The 22,724-nt window shown below is 38.6% G+C and overlaps 1 protein-coding gene across 1 annotated transcript; it reads left to right on the forward strand.

Moving 5' to 3' along the window:
- Positions 1-216: 216 nt before the first annotated feature.
- LOC144665214 (uncharacterized) lies at positions 217-22,563 on the forward strand. Its single transcript, XM_078526402.1, has 16 exons — positions 217-360; positions 927-1,178; positions 1,263-1,427; positions 2,313-2,426; positions 5,452-5,577; positions 5,726-5,822; positions 6,011-6,229; positions 8,885-9,261; positions 9,409-9,576; positions 9,826-9,936; positions 11,537-11,656; positions 12,713-12,803; positions 16,960-17,334; positions 17,774-17,917; positions 18,245-18,490; positions 21,606-22,563. The coding sequence occupies exons 1-16, from the start codon at positions 244-246 to the stop codon at positions 21,923-21,925; spliced, it is 3,042 nt and encodes a 1,013-aa protein (XP_078382528.1). The 5' UTR covers positions 217-243; the 3' UTR covers positions 21,926-22,563.
- The last annotated feature ends 161 nt before the right edge of the window (positions 22,564-22,724 follow it).

The following is a 22,724-nucleotide window of genomic DNA, read 5'->3' on the forward strand; positions in this document are numbered from 1 at the left end:
CGCCACTTCCTTGCGTGCTTTATAACAGAACAAAGCACGGCCAAGGCTTTTTTATTTGTTAATTACAATCAAAATCATGTGCTTACCTGTACTTATATTACACTCAACAAGGAGGAATAAAAGTAATATCAAATTGTACTCCCTAGGGGTACCGTATTACTTTCCTTTCCGAAGTTGAATAATTTTGTTGTTCATTGTTCCCTCCCAGTAAAAGCAATTTCTCTGCAAACTGGCAAAATCAACATGTCACAAATTCTACAGGAGTGGGGCTGCAGCAGCGAATGCTTATCATCGCAACATTGTCGATTACCACGTTGTGAAAACGTTGTGTTTCCACTTGCATTGAGTGGAAAAGGAACGGTACGTATATCGCTGTGTACTATATAACGTAGTGTCCCGGTACCTCGAAGTCCCCTCGCTATCTCAAACTAAGTCTATTTCCCTTGGATTTGAACCCACTTTCCAGTCATTTTTACTCGGTTAACTTGAACTCAGATAGCTCGAATTCCCCGCAAACTCGAGCTTCATTTCGTTTCCCTTGATCAAAATTTACCCGTTAAATACAACAACGACAACAACAACCATTTTAAACGAAATTATGCTTGTCACAAGGTCTGAAAAATGTTTAGTAACGAAGCTTTTGACTGTCTCGCACAGTCTTCTTCAGCGATTAAAGTGAGCTCACGTTGTCACGTGAATGCAAATTGTTTAATCACGTGACAGCAGGTTGCTAAATATGGCTGGAAGATATTAGCCCCCGTCTCTGTTCAGCTAAGGGCGTTCACGTCTGATATGAATGGCCTCTTTGATTTTTCTTTTGACATCATTCCCGTCAAGTATTTGTTAGCAAAGGAAGTGGTTTAACATTTACCGACCGATTAACAGCTTTTTTTAAGCTTCTTGATCTAATTTTTCACCATAATTAGGTTCAAGTATATGTAACACTGAGCCATGGTGAGCAGTTTTCACGTGTTCACTCGCCTGCTGCTGTGTGGGTTGAATCAGTCAATACACGTGGGTTCAAGGTGTGTGCACGTGAGTCAGGCATTGGAACAAATGGAACTGGAGTCCTTAACTGGCTGGCTATTCAAGATCATCCACAGATGAAACGTGGCAGCGTTAATTTTAATGGCATTTGGACAACAGAGTCTAAATGCGAGAAAGTTACATTCTCTCAGGTAAGATGACGTGATTTTTTACAGGTATCAATCACGAAAATGTTTTTTGACTGACACGCATTTATTTCTTTGAACAAATTGCAGAGCTTTGGTGGAAGACCTTCGGTGTTTGTCTCAGCTAAGTACACACGCGACACCAAGCCTGATGATGCAATGTATGTTTGGGTAGAGAACGTGAATTCCGCAAGCTTCGAAGTGTGTCTCCGGGAGTTCTTGGCGTTTGAAGGAAAACACCAAGATACCATTGTGGTGGGTACACTTGGCACAATTTGTTTTCTGGATCGCTTATGTTTGAATGTTTATCGCGTTTTAAATAGGTTGGCTGAATTCTTGATAGGTGGAAAATAGCTAAGGATAATAACGGTTGTTATAAGACACTAAACGACCAAATATAATGTTCCCAGTGACGTCAATCCTTCCTGCGGGCGCTTTTAACCCTCAAGTGTACAAGGGGGGGGGGGGGTGGCGGCGGGGGGGGGGGTGGTGGATGCCACCCCCTTGTTTTTTCGAATTTTGAGATGAAGATTTACCCTGCAATGCTGAAACTTACAGTGGCTGTTTATTTGTCCCTTGCGGAAGGTTTGATGTTTCAATCTTGTGTCCTTGATATTTTTGGGACGATTAAAAGCAGAGGGCCTCACAACGTTAGGAAGACTATGGCACAATTCTTTGCCGGATCTCACGTAGCTTGGAGATTGTCCAATACAAAGTGCCGTTGTACTAGCATAGCAACGTTGTACGACGGTGGACGGTGGGGGGTTGAGTTTGCTTGTACGTCCAAGGGTTTAGACAGTTTTCTTAAGTTAATTTTTATTTTAAATTTTAGCTCATTGTATAGCACAACTGAGTATTTATATAAAAGTGCTATATAAATGTTAATTATTATTATTATTATTATTATTGACTGTGCCTCCATAGATCAAAAAACCTGGGGAGGGGATCCATCCACCCCCCTCCCCATTGTACGACGGTGGACGATGGGGGGGGGGTGAGTTTGCTTGTTCTTCCAAGGGTATAGACATAGCTACATTTATGGCCAATGGGAATAATTTAGCGTCGTAACTGGAATAATAATAATATATCAGTTATTTGGCACAAATTTTGGAAATTTCTTATTGGCTATTTTTTTCACAGGACTGGTTTGCATTCTCCGGCAATGGTTCTGATTTCAGCTTCACGAAGACAGGTGAAATGGATTTTCCCAACATCGGTAGTCCTACAGCGGACGATAATTACGGCTTCTGCCAGGTAAGTGTGTTGAAAAGTGTCAATCACATCGAGTCAAATTGAAATGGAGGCCTTTATGTCATCAACCAGTATAAATTACTTTAGTAACTGTAAAGATAAAAGCAATTTCTTTTCAAATTAAGTTGAAATATTATCTCCTAGATGGGCATAAAATTCCTGGACGTTTCTTTCAGGTTGGTTATTTTCAGAGAGGTCTAACGTCAGGGGGCTAATTTTTGGATGAAAATGTACATTTTAAAAGATTTTGGATTTCTATTAAAACGGGATACTGTGTCTGACTACCGCATAATAAAACTCTTTAAAAATATCACTTTATAAAATAACTCAGATACTACGCACGCTCTGATTGGTCAAATTGGTTTAAAAACTATGTATTACTGTACTAGTAAACTCCCTCTTCCCGACATGGCCGTACTGCTACGCTCGACCACGCATAAGGACGAAGAATTAAAAACGTTTAATTGTTTTATGTCTTCCTTTGGTCTAGGTGATGGTTAAAACAGAGTATGTGGTTCTCGTAAATGAAAATTATAATACTGAGGGTGGATCACTTCAATAAATTTTCCCGCCCACTACAGTTGAAGCGAAGTAACTAGAGAAAAACCACCATCCTATCCTACCAAATTATTCCCAGATAAATTTTAGATAAACTCACAAAGTATGGCAGGGTTTGGTTAAATCTTGAAAAAGTTATAAGCGTTCAAAGTCAGCGCGGGCCTCAAAAGCCTCCCCCGGTCAGAATAGGGTTAACCTACCATTCCTTTTGGGTGAGGGGGACTTTTTCACCTGGGGGTATATTTCGGAATTTTCGGAATTTTCCTTACTGTGGAATTGCTAGCATTGAAGATCCGTCAGAGCCCGAACTGTAGAGGTATATGTTTACCAAATGATAAAGAAGCGAGAATTTCGCAATTTGCTGACGACACAACTATCATAACAAATAGTACAGACTCCCTCAAATCACACCTTCAAACTATAGAGGTATTTGGGGACATCTCAGGGCTAAAATTAAATAGGAAGAAGACCAAAGCAATGTGGTTAGGTTCAATGAAACACAATACTTGTAAGATTCTGGAATTTAAAAGTACGAGAGCGCCAATTAAAGTTTTAGGGACCTTTCTATCATACAACCAAGATAAGAACATTGAAGAGAATTTCCTCAGTAGAATTAGGAAAATGAGAACTAAATTGAATTTATGGCTTTCTAGGGATCTCACGCTCTATGGCAAATCCTTATTGGCTAAAACGTTAGGTGTGTCCCAATTAGTCTACGGGGCATCTTTGCTTTCCGTTCCAAATGCAGTTATTAAAATTGTTCAAACACAACTCTTCTCTTTTCTATGGAAAAACAAAAAAGATAAAATAAAGAGAGCAGTTATATATCAACCCCTAGCGGAAGGGGGACTAAATTTTATTAATTTTGCAACAATGGTGAAATCCTTACGCTTAGCATGGATAAGTAGGTTACTAGGTGATACCGACGACTTATGGAAAGCAATCCCGAATTACTATCTTTCAGAGTACGGTGGTCTCCACTTTCTTCTCAAATCCAACTATAATGCTGAATCCATAAACAAATGTTTACCTAATTTCTATCGAGAACTGCTACAATATTTCCAAGAATTTAAAAACAAGACCAATATATTTTCTTACGGTGAATTCTTACTGTGGAACAACAAGGCCATAACCATTGAAAATCATCCCGTTTTTTGGAGATCTTGGTTCGAACGAAAAATTCTTTATGTACAAGATGTTCTAAATGCGAATGGGAATTTTTTAACGATTGAAGAATTCCAAAACAAGTTTAAACTTAAAACAAACTTTCTTCACTACCTTCAATTAATTGCTGCTATCCCATCGGATTTAAAAAAGAAAGCTGCCACAACTGAAGTGCCCTCGCAAGAAATGTCAAACACAACAAATATATCTTCTTCAGGGATTCCTACCATGGATTTAACTGAAATGCGCTGCAAAAACTACTATAAAATTCTCAATGGAAACTGTACCACCGAGCCTACTGGTATAAAAAACTGGAAAAACAAATTCCCTGATCTCTTCACAGATTGGGGAAAAAAATTTTCGTCTATATATAAATTCACAAAGGATAATAAATTAAGACAATTCTCGTTCAGGCTACTGCACAGAATAATAATGACCAAAAAGGAGCTCTTTAAATTCAGACTAGCTGAGGATGAAGCATGCACTCTTTGTCTTCGACCAGACTCTATAGAACATACATTTCTAGACTGTACCGTAACAACAGCCTTTTACTCGAAAGCCATATCATGGTTCAATCATGAAAATGACGCCGACATTACACTTTCAAATAAACAAATAACTTTTAACGACATCCCCCGTTTAACTCACCTAACCGATTACCCAAGACGCAGACTACACCTTTTCGTCATTATCCTAAAGCAATACATTTACGTTTGTAAATGTTTAGACAAGAAACCAGACATGCAGGAATTTCAAAGAAAAGCTATATTACAATGGCAAATAGAGAAATGCGCTCTTCCCTAAGTCACAGAGTCTCCCGCGAAGACTTTTTATTTACTTCCTCTTTTGATTTAATTAGCCATTTGAGACAGACACACTAAACCAAAGCCCAAAATCTTATCCTGTTTCCACCAACACTGCTCTTAAATTTAATTTGTTGTGTCCATAGAAAGTAACTAAGGTGTCGTTCTGTATAGCACTACGAGTAATTACAACCAGGCAAGTAAGCTTAACTAGTGAATAGTGATTTTGTATTGTGATGTATTGTAAGTTATGTTTTGCTTAGCAATGTAAAGTAACATTACGCTGCTAGTGACCGTTAGTAAATGACTGTTAGTATAAGTTAGTGATAAACACTGGTGATTAATCCAATAAGCAGAGCAATGTAATAACTAGAGTGATGCTGAGTAATGTATGCAGTTTGTTTAAATAAATAAAAAATAATTTTCATTTAAAAAAAAAAAAAAAAAAAAAAAAAAAAAAAATATTTCGGAATTTTTCTGTCTTTCTTCATTTTATTTTACAGGAAGTGCAGTATAACACCACGTTTTATGAGTCCCCATCTGTGTTTGTTTCTGTTCGTCATTATTATGACCGTGATGTAAATGATCATGTCCCGCCAGAAAACAACATTATTTCAGCCTGGGTAGAGGTAAGGTTTCCGAGTTGTCCTCACATGACGCTTGACAGACTCGATTGCATTCAGCCAAAATTATTCTTGAACCTTGGAACTGCTATTATTATGCAGAAAATCAAAAATTCCTCTATTTAGTTTTCCTAAATTGACATTTTCTTCATAGGAAGTTCGTCTGACATCCATGAGAATTTGCGTTAAGGACTTATCTGGAACAGGAAGTCAACACGACCCCCTGACTGTCAGTTATGTTGTGATTGGAGGTTGGTAACAAATGGAATTGCAAATTTGGCATTTTATATTTCATTTAAGATTTTTCCAAAGTCGAATATACAAAAAATAAGCGAGAATGAGTCTACGATCTTTGTAGCAATCACTTATTTAAATTTCATTTTCGTTGATTTTAAGCAAACTCAAAATTACTGTGCCCTTAATTTTCCTTTCCTTACAGACTTGAATCAATGCCTTGATGTACACTGTCCTTCGTTTGGAGTGTGTCAGACTATCAGTGCCCATGAATTTCGTTGCCTGTGTAACGAAGACTGCCCTTCCTATCAGGATCCAGTGTGCACCGCGAATGGCACAACATATGACAACAAATGCCTGTACGAGTTAAGTTACTGCAGGGGACTGGACAACAATACTTTTTATCATCCAGGGAGCTGCGAGGGTAAGTGAGGAGCTAGTAAATTAGGGCTTTCAAGATCTGAATTCTAAAAGAAGAATACAAACAAATTGCATCAATTTGGTAAGAAATTAAGCAGGACATTAGGAACATTAAACAATGCATAGTGATCATTTTATTGAGGCGTTGGCAACGTTTCACATAAGCGTGAATTGCATACAATTTTTTATCTTGTCAGGGAAACGGCCGGCTTGATCGCTTGCTTCAGAGATCTGCGTTCTACTCACAACATATATTAATTCGTTTTGCTGTGATCTGCTGGGTGTCTCCTTAGCCTTTAGTATTTCTTTGGTAAATCTATACATCTGGTGCGAAAGTGACTTGACTTGTATTGTCAGTAACTGTGGCTATCGGTTGACAATACAATTCAGCTGCCGTGCCACTAATTATAAACAGTGCTATGTTTTGTGGAACCACTGTCTATTTCTTATGACAGGTTTTACTATTATCAGAAACCCATAAGGGTTGAAACGTGTAACTCCCTATGATTCGCATTGTACAAAGCGTTTGCACATTCGTTTACACTAAGTACCATATTTGGAAAATTACGAGAACCATTTAACCAATCAAAATTAATATATTTGGATTGAATTCACAGCGCGCGCTAGCTCGCGCTCGATGGCGTAATCTTGTTTTTGAACAAGCCTGGTTGAATAAAGTTAAATTTGTTTAAATTCTCCTGTTTCATCTTCTTGAAGTAGTCTGGAGAATTTCGCTTCGATACATTTAATGTATTTCTTTAGTGTCTGTAAGAAATTTACGGCGTTTAGGTCGAAATTCAAGCAACTTACCGCAAAACCAAAAATTATGTTGCGTGTGTCATTACGTGTATAAAGCATTCGCGTACAAATTCTTCGTGTTTCCAAATATGGTACTTAGCAAAATGAATATTCAAACGCTGTGCACGCGCGTTACACGTTTCAACCCTTATGGGTTTCTGATTGTTTCTGCTATTATTTATTGCTTTAGGCCTGAAGTCTAATTACGAGGGGTCCTTCTTAAATAAGATCTAGAGCAGTTTCTTAGGAATTGATAAATATGTTTTTTTGGTGGCAAACCATTTTGAAGCGTTAAAAAATGATAAATGGTGAGGTTTTCTTCGGGGGGGGGGGGGGGGCACTATAGATATGTATGTTGCGCGCGCGTAACTAGTGCCGGTCTTAAACCGCGCATTACAATTTAAAATCCTTAACAACAAGGGCGCCTGTTAAAACTTCAAGAAAAGAAGGAAGAGTTGCAACTTTTTAAAGACCAAGGGACAACAAAAACGGGCGTTTATTACGCCATAATTGTTATTATAATGCGAATTTCATAAATAACATACTAAGCATCCATGTATGTTGGCACTGACTTTAATTGTCAGATGTAGATGACCTTTCAGTTTAAGGGTTATTAATGATTCGGACACGTGACTTCTTAAATATGGCAATTTTTTTTAAACTCTTGATGGACTCTTCAATGTAACAAAGTTAGGCGAAAAGCTTTTCCGTAGGAGGTTGGTTTCCAAAACATGACGTTAGCAACAAATTTGGTAATTAAGAAGGACGCCCTTAAATGTCAAGTGAACAGAAATTTCAAAATGCCATTTTAACTAACCAAACGCTAAAACTATCCATTATTGAGTAAAATTAAGGAAAATGTTTGCTTTCCGAGCCTTAAAGCGTGAATTACAGCAAAAAATACGAAGATTTCCAAAGGCTTCGCGAAAACGTTTTTGAATGACTGCGCACTGAAATGGAAGGAACGGAACGAGTTTTCGACGTCATAATTGGTGTTTGTGAAGACTACCGCAGACCGATTCCGCAGACCGCACCGACGGCAACGTCAACGACAACGTCTGGTGGAAAATAAATTTATATTTTATTTGAGAATCTCGCAACTTTCCGGACGTATTCTGCCTATTTATCGCTTTAAGAACAAGCTCCCGCTGAATATTCAAAGAAAGCGTTCCACCCCAAATAGAAAAAAAAAACAAAAATTAGCCGTTGTGGCTGACGTTGTCCAAAATACGCATAATGTCGTCATTTCACGTTGTTGTTCAGCAGGGAAAAGCTTTATTGAAGTGTACCACGACTTAACTCACGTGCAGATAATTCTGCTCATTAACGTTAAATGCTTATGAGAAAGAACAATAGAGATTCCTGATTTGTTTTCATACCAGCGTGCATTCTACCTATGTTTCACATAATATGCAAAACGACAGGAAACAAAACTTTAAGCTATTTTTGAGCTTTTGCTATTTTATTTAAAAAATGCAACTCCCTGAACAACAACCAACAATCAATCAACTGAAAAACGGCCGAACAGAACGAAATAACTGCTTCAAATGTCACTAAACACATTTATTAAGATTTTAAGGTGCGGTCTGCGGAATCGGTCTGCGGTTGTCTTCAAAAACACCAATTATGACGTCATAAATTTTTATTTCCGATAATTTTTCGACAATTTTTCCGAGCACTCCACGATTATGAACATCCTAAAAAGCATTTTTCAACTTGCAGTTTCTCTGCGATGTAATGTCCGATTACTTTGAAACTTTGGGATATGTTTATCTGGCCCTTAATAAACACATGGGCAAAAAATAACAAAAATCGAAATTTCTGTTCATTTGATCTTTAACGCCTTTTTATTCTCAAACAGGTTTCCCCATTGCGCATGGCCGTGTAAAACTCCTTCAAATTCCCGATTGGTGTGATTCAAGCTGCAAGACAGTGGTATTCCCGCCATACCGGTTCTATCCGGATAAACAAGTTCATGTACAAATAACACTTAATCACATGAACTTAAATGACTCGGTAACAGTTCACCACGCTATCACCTCGTGGACGGAAAATGTGAATACGCGTAATTTTACAGTCTGCGCCACGCAATCTGGGAGGAATGGAAAGAACTTTAACCCACTTGCGACTGTGGACTGGATGGCGTATCAAGGAGCAACGCCCGAAGTAATGACGGGAATAATCAGCATGAAAAAATGGTGGTCTGGAACAAATTGCGAGGATGTGACATTTCCAGAGGTAAGATTAAAATACAAAATCGACCTAAAATTTGGTCACATCTTTTTTAGAATTGCAACACATTTGCAAGCAATTAAGATGTTCAACATGGAGTCATCCAATAGGGAGTCATGCCACGATTTTACATGCCTCTGTTTTTGATTGCAGGGCAAATTTAACGAGGCGCCTGTAGTATTGGTGACGTCAGAACATCTAAGGAGTGGTAAAGAGTATGATGCCGCGCTGATCTGGACAGAGGATGTAACCAAGGACTCATTTCAAGTCTGTCTGCGTGAATTGCAAAACTTTGATGGAAAGCATGAAGATATTAATGTGGTATGTGATCAGATAGTTCATTTACTTGGATTGAACCCCAAGAATTAAAACATGATTGTTTTCTCCTGGCAAGTCCTGAAACACCAAAATTAATCTGAAACACTTTCTTTGGTATGTGAGTTTAAATTTTATATATAATATATTCAGTTAAATGTCTTGACGATCTTGCTCTTTATACTTATCCTGAATTATGTTGTTATTTACGAGGAAATCAAACTGTACTATGAATCTTTGACACTGTATTTGCAGAACTGGATGGCGTTTTCTGAACTTCACAAGCCACTCTTTACTGAACATGGCTCTGTGAAGTTTCCAAACACAAACCCACCAACAGATGAAAATAACAACGCTTACTGTGAGGTAACATTACAAATGCGCTTTGATAACAAAAGACTTTTATGGATACAGAAACATACCGGTATCTGGGAGGCCATGGCTTCGATTCCCGTCGGGGACTCAGAATTTTTCTTTGTCCCATGCTCGTGTCATCTTCATTATTTATCACCGAGCTTAAAATTTACCATCTTTATTATTTACTACAAACTTGATGAATTCGACATTGCTGATCCTAGCAGTATGCAGGACGTGTGTCACTTATCAACCTGGTAAAATGGCCCAGCTCACAACGAGTCTCTCGTAGCTCAGTTGGTTAGAGCGCCCTACCGGTATCTGGGAGGCCATGGGTTCGATTCCCGTCGGGGACTCAGAATTTTTCTTTGTCCCATGCTCGTGTCATGTTGAATACTTCATCTTCATTATTTATAACCGAGCTTAAAATTTACCATCTTTATTATTTACTACAAACTTGGTGAATTCGACATTGCTGATCCTAGCAGTATGCAGGACGCGTGTCACTTATCAACCTGGTAAAATGACCCAGCTAACAACGAGTCTCTCGTAGCTCAGTTGGTTAGAGCGCCCTACCGGTATCTGGGAGGCCATGGGTTCGATTCCCGTCGGGGACTCAGAATTTTTCTTTGTCCCATGCTCGTGTCATGTTGAATACTTCATCTTCATTATTTATAACCGAGCTTAAAATTTACCATCTTTAATATTTACTAGAAACATTTATATTTGAAATATTCCCACCAAAATCAATCAAATTTGTACGATCGTTTTTTAAACGATTTGGAATCATGAAAATAAGGATTCGGACGACTGAACTATAAACTATAGGAAAAAAACTTATCTCTTGGGATGTTAATCCTATTCTCACTGGGAGCCCCCAAGCACAAACGCCCCTAATTCCTTTGGGATATCACTTGTTTACTTCCCTGCTTCTGTATATACTCGAGGGAGTCAACTGTGCATAATTTTTGGCTAGTTCAGTATAAATAAGTCTGTTTTGTCCTGTTTTTCACTCTCTTCGTTTGAACGGACGCCAGACATCAGATCGTCGCCCCACCCTCCTCCCCGCAGCGATGGCTCACCTTTGTGCCTTTATAGCTCCCGCTCTTTTCCGCCTCCGGGCTCGCCTCTTCCCATATCTTATCCCAACCTGGGGCGTTTAGGAGTGGGGGCTCCCGGTGGGAATTTATTACGAGCTGATGTCAAGGGAAAGAAGGACTCAGTGAACAATGAACCTTGCCTATAAAGCTAATGGAACCGCCCTAAAACCTTATTGGATAGAATTTGCGCAATTTTGGTACCTGGTACCAATGAGACATAACGGGTTATCACAGGTATCATTTCGCGACATAAATAACATTATGCCTTTGTCCATAATGTTTGCTTATAACTGCAGAAAGCAGCTCCTCTGGGACTATTTCTGCTAAAATACTTTTCCCGGGGCTTGGAAACAAATTTTCTTTTTTTTGGAATAGGCTGTCGTAGCTTACTATCTAGAAAGGAGGTCGGAGGGTTTAACTAGAAAAGATGGGATTCTATAAGAGTGGGAGAGGGGGATTTTAGTGACGCGACTGATTAATAAAGTAATTGTGGTATTTTTTATATTCTACAGTTCGTGCAGTTTACACGAACTTACAAAAAAACACCATCAGTCCTGATATCAGCTAATCACAGCACAACGGCCAGCGGAAACTCAGCACCAGTTCACAACGGTATAACCACGTGGATCGAGGTAAGTCGCATTTTTTAGAACGACACATGTAAAAATGATCATTGAGTTAAGGGGGGTCCTTCTTAACTACCAATTTGTTGCTAAGAAAGACTTTTGACCGTCAAAATTTGGAAACCGAACCTCCTATGGATGAGATTTTGCACAACTTAGTTCTATTGAAGAGTCCTTCAAAAGTTTCAAAACACAGCCGTATTTGACACGTCACGTGACCAGAATAGAAAAGGCGCATAGATCTAAAAATTAAAATCAGCGTCAACAGATAAAGAATGTCTACATGCTTAAGGCTTCGTATGGTTTTTAGGAAATTCGCATTATAATTTAAATTATGGCGTAATAAAGACTCATATTTTTGGACTTTCTTCAGTAGCATCCCTTTCTTACATGTAAATGGTAATTCCATACGAAGGCTTATGGAGAAAGATATGTTATGTCTAATTCTTTAAAAAAAAATCGGAACTTTACTTTTCTCTCTAAAGTTTTAGGGATTTTAAACTCTAGCGCACGGTTTGGGACTGGCACTAGTTAAGCGCGTGCAATATGAATTTTTTTTCAATTCAGATGTCCTCCCCACCAAGAATTCACCGTTACGCATTGCCGAACGATCCAAAATAGCTTGTCACCAAAAACCCTCTTGAGCAATTCCTTAGCAACTGCTCTAGATCTGTAGTTAAGAAAGACCCCCCTTAACAAACAAAGAATTTCAAAATGGAAGAACGAAGTGCAAACACGAACACAGAGCATAGTTGTGTTTTTTGGTGCAGGATAAGACACAGATAATTGACTTTCATGTTTTGAGATTGTAAGATTCTAGTTTGATCCAGTATTATTGGTAGCCGCGTGAGAGGAGGGGCCTGCGTGTAGTTCCCATTTCCTTTGATGTACGTAGGCAATATTATCTGCCTCTTGAGATTTTTGTGTAATTCTTTGCTATACGCATAGCCTTGGAAAGATTTTCGTTTGAGCTCGACGGTATTATTTATCCATTAAAAGCCATGTTTGAACAAGTGTAGAAATACGAGAAAACTTTGTTGAGATAGTATAGCAATTGATTTGCAGAATATGAACGCCTCTGGGTTTAGAGCCTGCATTAAAGAATTGTACGAGACAAGATATGACCCTGTGTCAGTGAGTTATGCGGTCCTTACAGGTTAGTAAATACTTCTTTTTAGATGCTCTTTATTCCTATGCACCACCAGCACCTTCTTCTTTTCTCTTCTCTTCTCTTCTCTTCTCTTCTCTTCTCTTCTCTTCTCTTCTCTTCTCTTCTCTTCTCTTCTCTTTTCTCCCCTTCTCTTTCATTCTCTTCTCTTCTCTTCTCTTTCCTTCTCTTCCCTTCCCTTCCCTTTTCTTCTCTACTCTTCTCTTCCCTTCCCTTCCCTTCCCTTCTCTACTCTTCTCTTCTCTTCTCTTCTCTTTTCTTCTCTTATCTTATCTTATGTTATTTTATATCATCTTCACTTTATTTTCTTTCTTCCTTTCCCTTCCCTTCTCTTAGTTCTCTTCTCTTCCATTCTCTCCTCTCCTCTTTTGATATATTATATTTAACAATTATTCGCCGAAGGCGAAGTGATTATTCGACAGTAATCACTGAGCCTGAGGCGAATAATTGTTTTAGTATAATTTTCAGATGTGAATATCAAAAACTGCAAAATAACAACAGAAAACACAAAAACAACAGACAGAAGTGCTTGCTTGCATACGTGTAAACCAGTTTAATTCAAATTGAAATCGTAATTTACACTCAAGTTTTAGCAATAAAACGCAACAAAACAAACACTACGAAAAATATAGATATCTGGTACCTTTGTTTAAATGTTGGTGTCTCCTGAGCAATTGTGTGAATCCTCTCGAAACTACTAGCTCCAGTGAGAAGAGAACTAAATAATGTTTTGGCAGTCGATCTGACCGAGTACGTGGCCGTGTGCAATCTCCAAAACCACCATGTTTACGATCAATTCTAATGCATTGAAAACCATCTCTTGAAAATATTTTCGGTCCAAAAGCCTTGGTAGTAAATTTGCAAAATTTCCAATGTTTCAAATATCCAGGACTTGGAGTGATTTCTTTTAAACGAGAGAAAATTTCATTCAGCAAATGCCCCATGTTCACTGGCCTGGATGGCAAACGTGGCATGGCTTAGTAGCCAACCCTTGAGAGGTTATATTCACCGCCTAGCGCGGTGAATATGGCATCACAGTCCGAGCTTCTCGACCAATCAGAATTGAATTCACCTCTGGAAATTATACTAATATATTATATTCCATTCCTTCTCTTTTAATCTACTCTATTCTTTTCTATTCTATTCTGCTTCAATACAAAAAACTGCTTTTGCTTACAATGATTTTACAGTACTCTCAATGATACAATACTTGAACTACATTACGCTACATCATTAAAGAATTCTATTGTTGCTAACAATACGTGTTTCTTCCATTAAATACAACTACTTACGTTCTTCTAACAAAAAATAGTAAATACTACATACCAAGCGGTGAAATCAAATAAAGGTAACTTACATTTGGGACTATTTTCGATTATAAGTCACCACTTAATTTTCTTCGATTCTGATTGGTTTAAATTGATCACGTGACGTGATAGTGTTTATATGCGGAGGGCACTATCAGCCCATATTGCCCGGCCGTAAAAAAAAAGGCCCGTACGCATGCCCGTATGGATAGTACTCGTCCGTGAAAATTGTGCAAATAAGCAGGCGTACAGAAAAATAAAAAAAAAGAAGATGCTTGTTTTTAGTGGTGAACGATAGAAATGATAAATTGTTTTTGTCTTGGAACTATCGGTTTGATTGTTGTCCCTTGGAAATTTGACGTTCTTAATGTGCTACTATGATCAAATTTTTGATTTTCATTTTTTACATTTTCGTGAACAATTAGTCTTTCTTACTCACCATGCCAAATTTCAATCTATTACGAACATCAGAAGTCGTTTTATTATAACATTTATTCCAAAGAATTAACGGCCGCCATTAATCAACCTTGTTCCAAAGCTTGGTTGCGAATAGGGAGAAAATGACGTCAAAGCCCAAAAATACCTCACGGGGTGAAATTAGAATAACAATCAGCATAGAAATTTGCACGAAAAACAAGTCCGAAGTTTTTTGTTTCTTTTTGCGTGATTTTCAATACATATAGACCTTATTTATAAATGGCGAAACGCGCGGAAGAGTTTGGGTCGAGTACATGAAAGCGAGGCGAGTGAGGCTTCGGCTTCGAACCAAAACAAAGAAAATTATGGCGAATTGAAGTAGTATTTGTTAACTCTTGAAATATCTCGTCGGTTAGAAAGCAATTCTTAGGTTTTGATGACTACCATTGGAATCTCTGGTTTGTCAACTGCAGATATGGCCGTATGGTTTCGAATTCAACACAAATCATGGAAAAATTTTGTCGGAAAACCGCATCGATTCTCTCAGTCTCTTCACTGCCTGCTCGTGTACAATTGTAATCCAGACTACTTTCAAGTTTCCTTTTTATGGAAGACCCTAGAAGCTTGCAGGAAGGCAGAGGAAAGAAACACGATATAGAAAAGACATTGGAGCTTGTTAAAAAATTAACATGTCTCTCGATACGGTAAAAAAAATCGCGATTACATAAAGACACAAGATTTCTTGAGTATATTTTTTGCCTTCAAACGCATTAAATGTAATAAGCTAAAATGTTGTTCACAACGGTTATTCATTCTTTATAGACGTTATTTGTAACAAATCCTTAAATTTTAGAATAAGTAAAGCCAAGGAAAGTGGAAATAGGGTATAAAAAGTGAGCTTTCAAATTATAAACTTTTCAAATTGAAATAAATTTCACAGCGGTAAGATTCTTGCAATTTTAAACATTCCGATACGTTTGCTGAATTCAGAATTCACTTATTTGATGCCAAATCGTCTTGCTGATTATTTTGTCCATATATACTGATCCATTTGTGATTCTAAAATTGTGTATACATTTGAATTCTCGGGCTCGAATGCCGAGGTTAGTGGGTGAAAGTTTTGTAAAACGATAGACTATACTGAAATATTTTTAACCTGTTTGCGTAGTCGCACAATGTTGGCGATTTTTTTTACTTTCCATATCCAGGGACGCGCAAAATCGCTATAGTCTCTATAATATCTATATCCTCTCTTTTTGCCGCTTATTCTTTTTTAAAAGTTTATATGGATTGGAAAAATGCCTTTTTGCCAGCTTACAAGTCTTTCATTAAAACGAATTTAGTAATATGGATAATAACTGTAGCAGGCAGTTAAGAGACTGAGAGAATCGATGCGGTTTTTCGACGAAATTTTTCCATGATTTGTGTTTACTTCGCATCCATACGACCGTATATGCAGTTGTCAAACCAGGGATTCCAATGGTAGTCATCAATAACCAAGAATCGCTTTCTAATCGACGAGATATTTCAAGAATTAACAAATACTACTTCAATTCGCCATGCTTTTCTTTGTTTTTGGTTCGAAGCCGAAGCCTCACTCGCCTCGCTTTCATGTACTCGACCCAAACTCTTCCGCGCGTTCCGCCATTTATGAATAAGGTGTATTGTTATTATAATTTCAACCCGTGAGGTATTTTGCAGCCTTTGACGTCATTTCCCCCCTATTCGCAACTAAGCCTTGGAACAAGGTTGTTTAATGGCGGCCATAAATTATCGGAAATAAACGTTAAAATAAAACGAATTCTGATGTTCGTAATGGATTAAAAATTGGCAAGGTGAGTAAGAAAGTCTTATTGTACACGAAAATGTAAAAAAATGGAAATCGAAAATTTGATCCTAGTGGCACTTTAAAACTAGCGTATAAGCCCTCGAAGCTTCGCTTCTTGGCCAAATATTTGTTTCTTAACAACTTTCCGCGGAGCAACTATCAGCCAAAAGTTCTTCGACAGAAACTCTCTATTGTTTAAATACTTCTTGGAGACCCAAAAATCTAGAGAAATCAAAGTAGCTGACATGCAACGGGTTAAAAAACAATTCTAGATAACATGCATTACTGAGGTCTGTGAAGTGCCACTGATTGGCTGTTACAGTCAAGAGTTAAATAATATGGATGAATCGCATACGATACACAAAACACAAAATGGCAAGACCAATGCAACGATTGTTGATAACCATTAGATTGTTGCGGCGCTTACATGAGAGCTGTTTCGAGAAAATAACTCATTCAGTGTTGAAAAAACTGAGCCTTCGTTTAGGAGTGGAAATAAGATCATTTCAAAACACAACGAAACAATTTTCGCAACCATCCTCATGCTGTCATCAGGGACAAAAGAACTAACAGAAGTTTGATATTTGCGCAGATATTTGTGAAGCTGGATGGAGTTATTTTGATGGCTTCTGCTATTTCACGAGCAAAACCTGCACAGACTGGACTGATGCACTATCAAAATGTCGACAAAAAAACTCTGTTCTTGTTGATGTGAACAGCAATGAAGAAAATGTATATATCCAACACAGACATAATGGTGAGAAATCGTGGCTGGGATTGAACGACAGATCAACAGAAGGTGACTTTACTTGGGCGGATGTTGGACGGGCGAACTTTACAGCTTGGGAAAATAACCAGCCTGATAATTACAAAGAAGAAGATTGTGTTCACGCCCTTGGTTTAAAGTCGAACTACGAGTGGAATGACGTGAAGTGCAGCGACTGTCATGAGTATACTTGTAAGAAAGGTAGGTAATAAACAAATAAATAAACAAAACCCATAAGTAAAAGGTAAATAAATAAACTACCAGCGAGTCGAACAAGTGGAAAAGTAATTAAGCAAAAGTTGGAATAAAAAAATCAAGCGAGCGAGAAAGTCAGAATTAAAGAATTAAGGAGTGAAGAGTGACAAGCGAACAAGCGAGAAACTCAAGCTTGTTTTCACGACAGTGTTTCTCACTCTGCTTATTTATTTAGGTTCAGTCTGGAAATCGGTCCAAAATGAATGATTAGGGATGAAGTATGTTTACAGATGCTTCATCTAATTCTAATGTTTTTAATTTGCTTGAAGTATTTTTTCGTTGAAATAACTGTGTATAAACGTTCATTGATAATTGATTAAAATTTTGTGTGTGGCTACTATAAAACGGTGTTTTCATTTTTTGTTTTATTTTGTTTACTCGACAGACCTAAATGAGTGCAACAGAGAGATTTATTTCTGCCATCAGTTTGCCACATGTGTGAATTCGCGTGGTTCATTCTCGTGCACCTGTAACCAAGGTTACACTGGAAATGGATTTGAGTGTTCAATTATCAGCATTTCATATGTAGGCAAGTCAGATTGTTTCTTTGCAACATTACACGACTGTTTTTTTCCCTTGTAAATTGGTGGCTAAAAAACGTCCCCATCAGCCAGTAGGGATTTACAAATAATATTCCTTTTTCTATATACAGTGACTGCAATTAGCACAGTATATTTCTGAATACATTGGCACATAGATGTCAGGGTTCCTTTTTTTTCAAAACTTTCCAAACGAAAATTTACTGCAAATATATGCATTTTTTGCCTTCTAAAACGTCCAGTCTAGATTAACAGAATTTAATTTAAAGTTCCCTACTCAGTTACTTACCAACAGTTTTTTAAACGTTCTTCCTTAGAGGGATTATCAGACTCAGTCATTATAGGAAATAAAAACATATACCTGTCCTTGTTAAACGACTGGTTAAAACCTGTCGCCAAGAACATAGCAGGGTCTCTGTGGGAGAGGTGTTGGCAAGCGTCGGTGGATGGCTGGTTTTCATCAACTTTTCATGGTAATTGCGACGATATGGGCCCGACCGTTACAATTGTACGTGTCGGCCAATATATCTTTGGGGGGTATACCAGCCTCTCATGGACGTCTAGTAAGTGACATTATTACTTTCTAAATAGTCATGCGCATAATCAAACCAAAACACAAACATAGGGCTTCACAATGGCCTTTATCTTAAGCTGGGAATGCTCAAGGAAACCCCCGGGGGGGGGGGGGTACTCCAATAAATTTCGGTTAGGGGTGTGCCGCCAAGGTTCTTAAACCCTGACCCTATTTAAGGATAAAGAAAGCGAAAATTGATACCCTTTTCAAGGCCCAAAACCGAAAAATGACACCCTATTCAAGGGGAGGAGAAGCGTTCCGTGACGACCCAAATAACGGCTAACATCGCACGGCAAGACACAAATCTTGATAAAATCGCTTTTCTAATACCTGAACAGAAAATTCAGTTTTAAGATATCTCTTTTTCGTTTAGCTGGACGTTTATGTTAGCTAATAGAATTTAGGTACCCTATCTAAGGATGACACCGGGAACACATCCAAAGGAGAAATGAACCCAGGACCGAGACCCACCAACCCACGGGGCACACCAAGGCCACAAGGGAGCCCCCCCCCCGGAGGAGAGGAGGGAAGAGTGTCACCCAGAGAAGAAGAAACCCCCAGCCACGCCAAGCGAGAACCAACCCACAGGAAGGGGAGGGGGGGGGGGGGGGACAGGAGACAACAGAGGAGCGACCAGCCAAAGTGCACACAGAAGAGCAAAGAACCGAACGAGGCACCCCAAACGAAACACACCCGTCAGAAGGAGACCGATCACGGCCGAGACGCCACCCCAGCACCGGCGAACAGACGCGAGTCGCCCCAGACCCGCGCGGGACCAGAAAGTTCACAATGTGGGGAGTTGTGCCATTCCTGGGTGTTTGACACTACTAGAATCTCGGAAGCTGGGTTGGGGGGGGGGGAAAGGAGTGGAGAGTGAAAAATGTGACAATATAGAGGAAGAGAGATAAAAGAAACCCTGTCAGGGTATGTTGAAGATGGGGCCTTGTGAAGAGGAAAGGTTGGGAAGGGGGCAAAATATGGAAAAATGGAAGTGATTGGAAGAGGGAAAAGAAGAAGAAGAGGAGGATGAACTGGGGCAAGGAGAAAGGGAGGGGGAGGAGAGTTAAGAAAAGGGGACCCCCCCAAAAAAAAAAAAAGAAACTGCCGTGAACGCCTCAGTCGAAGATCTATAAGTTGAGCCACACCATCTACACATTAGGCCAGCAGGGAGGGTGAGTATTCAGACAAAGAAAAAAAAAAAAAAAAAAAAAAAAAAAAAAAATATATGGTAATATGGAAATAAAATGGGGAAAATAAAAATATGTAAAGTCAACGCTTCATCTATAGAAAATATAACTTCACAAATGAAGACATATTTTTACCTATTGACGCTAGGGTTTAGGTGCCTCACGCGCCAACTACAAACAAGAAAAAGCGCGCGCGCTACATATGTAGAGGGCGCTAATAAAATAAATCAGTACGTTTGAGGCTAAAAGAAAAATCATCAAACATCGGACTAGAGTAGTCATAGGCACTGACTTTGAACTGTTGTTCTCATTAACCCGGTCTATCAATTGAATCTAATGTGCTAGTCATTATGTCTACTACAAAAATGTACAAAGAATAGCTGGGGTAAAGTTCGAGATGACAGAAAGTGGGAGCCACAACGAACGAAAAGAAGTAAACTAATAACTAGAGTTACAATTAAGGTTGTAATTGATCGAATAACTTCTATTGTCTTGCGAGCTCTTAAACGACCGTTCTCATCCATGTATTTGCAAACTTCACATCTACTAGATGTACATTTACATGTGCCGGGCCTGTAACCTCCACGTTCACGATTATTCACTCTTGCTCTCACCAAATAATCACCAAGGCTTTTAGGTTTCCGAAATGCTATTAATGGAACATCTTTGATAGCTTTCTTGAATCTGTTAGATGACTGCAACACTGGATGTAAGTCCCTAAGAATCTTGCTTAAGTTTGGCAATCCCGGATGATAAGTCACCACGAACGGTGTTTTTGTCTTGCGCGTTTGATGATTTCCTGTCAAAAACTCCTCTCTGGTCTTGCTTCTTACTCTTTGTATTTGGCTCTCGACGTAACTTTTCTTGTAGCCCCTCTTGGTTAAGAAAAGCACCAAATCTTTCGCTCTCTTTTCGAAAAAGGACGATTTTGAACAAATTCTTCGTAGCCTCATTGCTTGCGCATACGGTATACTTCTTTTGCACGATCCAGGATGACATGAGCTATAGTGCAGATACTGGTGACTATCTGTTGGTTTCACATACACATCTGTTTCCAGTTTTCCCGATTCATTAATCACTCTAACATCCAAAAATTCGATCTCGTCTCTTGACCACTTCGAAGTAAATTTAATCGTGCCATGCGCATTGTTTAAGTAATCAATAAATTCGTTTAGTTTCTCTTCACCCTCAGTCCAAACAATAAATATATCGTCTATATACCTCCACCAAGTATGAGGCTTGAACTCCGCATTTTGTATCAAACTTCTCTCTAGTCTGTCCATGAAAATGTTTGCGTAAGAAGGCGCCATCCTCGTTCCTATTGCTGTTCCTCGTTTTTGTAAATAATGTCCACCATTAAACTCAAAGTTATTACTCTTCAATACCAACTCTGCAAACGCTACAATATCCTCATTCAGTGTTACCTCCCGCTCCGCCTCAACCGAATTCATAAGCGCTTCTTTTAAAGCTTCTAATCCCTCATCGTGTGGAATGTGGGGATATAGCCCTACCACGTCAATCGTACACAATATCGCTCTTTCTGGTAGCTCTCCTAGCTCCCCTATCTTCTTAAGAAAATCATAATCCGAGTTTGTGGACCAAAAATCATAATCCGAGTTTGTGGACCAAAAATTAAGACCTTTAGTGCCGAGGATAAATTCGTACATAAAAGACACTAATGATTTTATAATGATTTTCTTAAGAAGCAGGCCACATGCCAGCACCCATGATTTCGGGGGCACCCCCCGGGAAATAACAAATTTCTGGGGAACAAGCACATACAAAGTTTAGAAATTATAGGGAAATGTTGTCCACCAGTCTAATACCCCTTATGTGATACGCTTGATTTAAAAGCAATCCAGCGCGTAGTAACAATCATAAATGTTTGACATTTTTTCATTGCTTATTTCCTATTAGTGGGTTGTCAGTATTGGTATGATTCAGCAGCCTTCCTGTTTTCGCTTGTTAACAAGCCTGGTTGGCAGCCACTAAAACTAAATCAAATAGGGGATCAATCCATCGGCAGCTGCCTTAGAAGTGGACCAACATTTGGTGGAGGACACGATTTTCACATTGCCAGCAACGCTGCATCGACCACGGATTCCTACTCAAACCTTGGCAAAACCTTCAGCCTGCCAACTGTTCACAGCTTTGGATCCTCCTTCATGGAGTCATTCCTGGCGGGTAGCCGCAACTTTCAACCTGACGAAGTGGAAGTCTTTTATGAAACTACCTGAAGGAATCGTGTTCGGAGTCTTAGCTTTACACACCCTGCACAAAATAAATTTTGAAAATTAAGTAGTGGAATATGAACCATTTAAACTAAAAAAAAAAATACAATATAAGCAAAATTCAATATCTCAATATTTCAATCCAATAAAAAGAAATCTAGTTATTTTGTCCAGTAGTTAGTTTGCAGGTTGTTTGTTTTTGTTTTTGTTGGGGTAGGGGATTAAAAAATATGATTGCATGCCATTAGTTAAGCGACTCGGCAACCCTAAAATTGGAAAATAACTGCAAAAAAGTAAATTGACATTATTTGGTTTTGTCGTGACGACAGCGTGCTATTTCGTGACGTCCTCGGGACGTAAAGTTTGTCTTGAAGCTTTCATGATTTAAAATGGATCAGCCTGACATAGTGTTCGATTTAAGTCATTTAAGGAAAATAGTGAAAAGATCTATATATACATTAATAAAAACGACAGAAAAAGACCCAAATTCCTCTTTTCATTCGATATTGTAATGAATAACCGGTGGTTTTAATGAGTGGTAATGATTTCCTTAATTCAGAATTCGTTCTAGAAGAGTACCTTTCCTGGATACACGCACTAACAAGTGAAGTGCGAAAGAATATTTTTTAGACTGCCATTTAATTAGTTTTGATTTCCCACAGGGGAAAAGATAGTTGAATTGATTGCTGGCATTAGGTAGAAGCTAAGGAATGTTTATCAGCTGCGATGTAGTTGAAGTATCACTTACTGAACAAAATTGGAAAACACGGGGAAAAAGAAGCCTTTCCCTAGTCACAAAGGAAAG

Source organism: Oculina patagonica, chromosome 9, assembly GCF_052425735.1.
Source record: "Oculina patagonica isolate OP01 chromosome 9, crgOcupat, whole genome shotgun sequence".
Classification (NCBI taxonomy): domain Eukaryota; kingdom Metazoa; phylum Cnidaria; class Anthozoa; order Scleractinia; family Oculinidae; genus Oculina; species Oculina patagonica.

What these genes read in the sequence shown, in the direction of transcription:
- LOC144665214 (XM_078526402.1), top strand. Translation starts at nt 244, where the DNA reads ATGTCACAAATTCTACAGGAGTGGGGCTGCAGCAGCGAATGCTTATCA. An exon ending in CATTGAGTGGAAAAGGAACG is followed by an intron (nt 361 to 926) that starts GTACGTATATCG and finishes CACCATAATTAG; the next exon opens with GTTCAAGTATATGTAACACT. An exon ending in GTATAACCACGTGGATCGAG is followed by an intron (nt 11,657 to 12,712) that starts GTAAGTCGCATT and finishes ATTGATTTGCAG; the next exon opens with AATATGAACGCCTCTGGGTT.